This window comes from Elephantulus edwardii, unplaced genomic scaffold (genome assembly GCF_000299155.1).
Source record: "Elephantulus edwardii isolate Elephantulus edwardi_28Jun2011 unplaced genomic scaffold, EleEdw1.0 scaffold00051, whole genome shotgun sequence".
Lineage (NCBI taxonomy): Eukaryota > Metazoa > Chordata > Mammalia > Macroscelidea > Macroscelididae > Elephantulus > Elephantulus edwardii.
The window spans coordinates 3,431,574-3,437,502 of NW_006399801.1; the positions used below are offsets into that span (position 1 = coordinate 3,431,574).

The 5,929-nt window shown below is 36.8% G+C and overlaps 1 protein-coding gene across 1 annotated transcript in view; it reads right to left on the minus strand.

The window, feature by feature from the left end:
• Nucleotides 1-5,929, minus strand: part of SH3BGR (SH3 domain binding glutamic acid-rich protein) — a 95,877-nt gene that overhangs the window by 82,162 nt on the left and 7,786 nt on the right. Inside the window, exon 3 of the mRNA XM_006886774.1 lies at nucleotides 846-1,031. Coding sequence (XP_006886836.1) covers nucleotides 846-1,031 — 186 coding nt within the window. The remainder of the gene's footprint in view (nucleotides 1-845; nucleotides 1,032-5,929) is intronic.

Consider the following 5,929-nt stretch of genomic DNA (forward strand, 5'->3'; position numbering starts at 1 on the left):
CCAAAGTATGTTAGACGGAGCCTCAGAATCCTTGCCTCCAAGGAGCCACCTGGTTTAACCCTTTCCAGGACAAATCTGTTTGTTTTCCTAGCAGTCCATGATAAGATAACTAACATAACGTGGGTCTGAAATGAAAGAAAGAACCATTTCATTGAAGGTTCTTTTGATAATTGTTTTTCAAGCTGTACATTTATTTTCCGTTATTGAAAAAAACTTTTCTAAAAAAGAATAATTTGCTATCATACCAAAAACACACATCTTAATTATCCTTTTCTTTATTTAGCAACAGACACAATTTCTGGAAACGTGGAGTGCGCCAAAAAAACCAAAAAAAAAAAAAGATAGGGAGACAGAGTAGGTGTGTGTAGGGTTAGAGCAGGAAGTGAGAGTGGTAGACCGTTCCTCACGCTATGGGAAGCTCCAAGTTAATACACAAAAGCTACAATGGAGCACATTTAATCACCACATTAATATTGTTTGAAACACACCCACAGAGATTTTAGTTAAATAAACTTCTGAAAAATACCAACATAATCATGTTAATTCATACAGTCCCCAACAACAAAACAAGTTATGCTTTAGATCAGGAATCTGAAAGCTTTTCTTTTTCTTTTCCTTTTCACTCTTCAGGTTAAATAGTCTCTGTTGCAGTGACTCAACTCCACCATTCAGCATTGTAAACACTGATCCTTTACAGTAACTCTAACATCTAAGCATTGGATGATAAACATGGATCAAGACTTATAAAGTGAGAAAAATTTCAAATGCTTAACCCAAAATTAATCTGTTTAAACAATTTCTGATAAACAATTGTGGAAGAATTCTCAACAAAACTAAATACTCACTCCACAATATTGCTCTTCATTGAAGATCTGTGGTGGCAAAGGAATCCCGTTTTGAGGTTTTTTCTCTCCAGGCACATTCTCTCTCATCCACTTCCTATTATCTTCATCTCCAGCAATGTCTAATTCCTTAAAGTCGATTTTATTAGCTTCCAAAAAACCTACTACTTCTTGTTGTTTCTTCCTAATCTGTTCAAGAGTGGAGAAATACAATTACTATACTGATTTAAAGAATGCCTTGTTTACATTTATATAAATGAAATCTTTACTATAGATATACCTATACCGTATCTATCATTTTCTTTAAAACAAGGAAAGCAATACATTCAAATGTCTTCATTATAAAATAACAACAGAATTATTATTTTATTGGAATTTTAATATTACCTATGTGCTGCACAATGACTAAGGATGACAGAAGAATTGATGCCTTTGAGTTGTGGTGCTGAAGAGTCTTGAACGTACCATGGACTACCAAGAAAATAAGTAGGTCTGTAGTGGAAAAGGTGAAACCACGTTTCACCTTAAAGGCTAAAGGCTAGGATTTTTTTAATTTTATTTTATCTTATTTTTATTTATTTACAAAGTTTGAATACATTGTTTTTCACAAATGATCCTTTCCCATTTCTTTCACTCCACCCACCCACCAAATGATGCAACCCTATGATTAACACTCTACTCCCCCATCCTCACCTCTCAATTTCCACCCTCCCTCCTGCCTTGGATCCTCATACTCATTCTATAATAATGGTTTTATACAGTATTTGTCCTTGTGGGACTGAATTAGTTCACTCAGCATAAAGCTCTCCAGTCCCTCCCAAGTTAGGTGGTAAATTACAAAATGATTGCTCCTATGTGCTGTGTAGTATTTCATTGCATAAATGTATTAAAACTTCTCAATCCATTCATTTGTGGTTGGACAGCTGAGCTGTTTCCATGTTCTTGAGATGGTGAATAATACCACTATGAACATTGGTGTACAAGTTTCCATTTAAGCCTCAGTTCTCATTTTCTTTGGGTATATTACAAGCAATAGAATAGCTGGGTCATATGGAATTTCTGTGTTCAGCTTTTTAAGGAACTGTTCAACTGCCTTCCAGAGTGGTTGTACCATTGTATAATCCCACCAACAATGTAAAAGAGTTCATATCTCACCAATATATGTTGGAGAGGATATGAAGAGATAAGAACTCTCATACTCTTTTGATGCAATTGTAAAATGATACAACCACTTTGGAAAGCAGTTTGGCATTTCCTCATAAAGCTGAACATAGAAATTCCATATGACCTAGAAATATTCACCAAGGACATCAGAACTGAAACACAAATGGAGATGAATACATCAATGTTCATAGCAACATTATTCACAATTACAAGAACATGTCCAACCACAATTGAATGAACTGAGAAATTGTGTCACAGGAGCAATAATATCGAAAATTACTACATAAATTAGGAGGGAGTGGAGAAAGAGAATAAAACATGTATAAGGATCCAAGGAGGGGAGAGTAGGAACAGAAGGAAAAGGATGGGCATGGGGAAAATCATAGGGTCGCATAATTTGGTGGGTGGAGGGAGGAAGGTAAAGGACATGGGAAAGATCCAGTGGACATAGTTCAATGGTGACTGACTTTATGAAGTATAATGAATGGGATCAAAACAACTATATCATCTCACCCCAATAAGAATTGCAAAAAATTTAACAGAACAGCAAGCAACAAATGCTAGTGAGATTGTGAAATTGGAACCCTTTTTCACTGTTCGTAGAAGTGTAAAATGGTGCAACCACTGTGGAAGGTGGTGTGGTGTTTTCTCAAAAAGTTGCAAATAAAGATACCATTTGACCCAGCAATTCCACTACTGGGAATATATCCCAAAGAGACCGTAACTGACATCCAAGCAGATATATGCACACCCATGTTTATTGCAGCTTTGTTCACAATAGCAAGGAGTTGGAAACAACCTAAGTGCCCATCAACAAATGAATGGGTAGAGGAGCTGTGGTATATTCGCACAATGGAATATTACACTGCATTGAAAAACAAGGAACTCGTACAATATTATGCAAAATGGGTGACCCTGGAGGACATGATGCTGAGTGAAGTATCTGTCACAAAATTACAAATACTGCATGGTGCCACTGTGTAAAACCGAACTGACATCAGGGTTGGGGGGAGACTGAGAAAGATGGGTTTAATAATGTATACTTCATTGAAACAGATGAGGGAGAAACTGTTTAAAAGGGATATGTGATTAGGTATTTTTGTCATAACTGGAGTCCAGAGCAAAGGCTGCACAGTAGAGTGGACTTGGGGGGAGGGACTGTAAAACAATGAAAGAATTTTTCTTTTACTTTTCCAAGAGGGTAGTGTACTGGGGTGGGGGAGGGCTGGGAGGGGAGAAAAGTGCAACAATGAATGAATGGAAATCCAAAGTCTCTGTAAATTTTCATTGAAATTAATAATGAATTTAAAAATATAATGAATTGGAATGATTGTATATGAAATACAATGTGAATTAAGGATAGTGTGAAACACTGTGTACATAAACTTGGTAAGAAAATCATTATAAAATAATTTTTTTAATGTTTTAGTAGTGTACAAGGGTTCCTTTATCATTTTCATGTAATTTCTTTTTCAGCAGGACTAGATTTGTGAGAACTTCAAATAAGTGCTACAAAAAGCACCTACTTTTCCTATGCCAAATGTCTAGATTCAAGGTCACTTTGTTAGATCCAATTCCTTAAAGATCTGACCAGTTCCTGATCCCATATGTTTCAGAGTAGAAGGATGTTCCATAGGGTTTTCAGTGGCTGTACCCTTTTCAGAAGAATGCCACTAGATCTTACTTCCAAGAATTTGAACCACCAACCTTCCAGTTAAACTTAACTATTTACACTATTCAAGGAGTCTTTTAAAAAAAAATCAATAATAATGGGTGACTGAAATGCAAAAGTTAGGAACCAGAAAGAAGGTTCAGTAGTTGGAAAACATGGACTTGAAATGAGGCTAGATATAGAATGATAGAATTCTGCACAATGAATGGCTTACTCATAGCAAATACCTTTTATTTGAAACATAAACGCAGACTATTCAAATGGACTTCACCTGATTGTATGCACAGAAATCAGATTGATTACATATGTGGAAAGAATCGTTGGAGAGTTCAATATCAGGAGTGAAAACTGGGCCTGGTGTTGATTGCAGAACATACCATAAACTACTTATATGCAAGTTCAAATTAAAGCTAAGGAAGGTCAAATCAAATCCACAGGAATCAAAATTCAACCTTGAGTCTATCTCACCTGAATTTAAATACCAAATTAGGAACAGATTTGAGGCCTTAAACACTAATGAACAAAGACGAGATGAACTGTGAGAGGATATCAAGAATATCATCCATGAAGAATGTAAAAGGTCATTACAAACAGAGAAGACAAGACCAAAATGGATGTCAGAATTGACTCTGAATAATGCACTCTTCTATTGAATAGAGCCTTGAGAAGCCAAAGCAAAGGGAAGAAAGCAAGAAGTTAAGGAGCTGAATAGAAGATTTCAAAGAGCAGCATGGGAAGATAAAGCAAAATATTACAATAAAATATGCAAAGAACTGGATTCAGAAAATCAAAAGGGCCATACTCACATGGCATTTCTTAAGCTGAAAGAACTAAAGAATAAATTCAAACCTTAAGTCACCATATTTACGGCTGCTACGGATAGAATATTGAGTGATCCAGAAAGTATTAAAAGATGATGGGGAAAATATACAGTCACTGTACCAAAAATAAATGGATGACACAGAAGAATTTCAAGAAACAGCATATGATCAAGAGGCAATGGCAGTGAAGGAGTAAGTTCAGGCGGCTCTGAAGGACATGGCAAAAAATAAAGCCCCAGGAATTGATGGAATACTAATTGACGTATTTCAACAAACAGATGATGCCCTGGAGGTGTTCACCAGGTTGTGCCAAGAAAACTGGAGGACAACTGCTTGGTCAACTGACTGGAAGAGATCCATATTTATTCCCATTCCAAACCTGTCAAAGTATGTTATTGTTATGTGCCATTGAATTGGCAGCTCTGAACCCTTCCCTGTCCTGGGACAGTCTCACTAATTCTGACACACCAACTACCATTGCCCCAGATATTGTATCAATTCATCTCATCCGGGTCTCTCTCTCCTGAGCTGTCCGTCCATTCTTCCGAGCATGATTTCCTTCTCCAAGGACTGATCTCTCCTGACCACATGCCCAAAGTAAGTGAGGCGGAGCTTCAAAATCCATATTTAAGACTACAGTCTCTTCAGGTCTTCTTCAGTTTCAGCAAGCAAGGTTGATCATCTATCTGTATATCGTAGGTTGTGAATGAGACTTCCTCCAATCTTGATGTCACACTTCACTTCATAAAGTCCTGTTTTTTTATGTATAAGCACGATCAAGTGTTCTGAGATTCCCATTTTAACACATAAAGGTTAGCCACAATTTATTGTGATCCACACAGTCAAATGCCTTTGCATAATCAATAAAACACAGGCATTCTTCTGATACTCTGTTTCTGCCAAGATCCATCAGACATTGGCAATAATGTCCCAAGTGCCAAAACCTCTTCTAAACACAGACTGTATTTCTGGTAGTTCTATGTCAATGTATTGTTCAAGTCTTTTCTGAATAATCTTCAGCAGGATTTTGCTTGTGTGTGTTATTAATGATATTGTTTGACAATTTCCACACTCTGCCAGGTCACCTTTTTTGGAATGGGAGTAAATATGGACCTCTATCAGTCAGTTGGCCAATTACTTGTCTTCCAGATTTCTTGGCAAAAGTTGGTGAGCATATGCATGGCAGCATCTGTTTGTTGAAATACATCAATTAGTATTCCATCAATTCCTGGGGCTTTATTTTTTTTGCCAAGTCCTTCGGAGCAGGCTGCACTTCCTCCTTCATCACCATTGTCTCTTGATCATATGTTGTTTCTTGAAACTCTTCTTTGTCAGCCAATTCTCTTTGGCACAATGACTCTGTATACTCCTTCCATCTGCTTTTAATGTTTTTTGAATCATTCAATAATCTGCCCATAGCATCCTTAAGC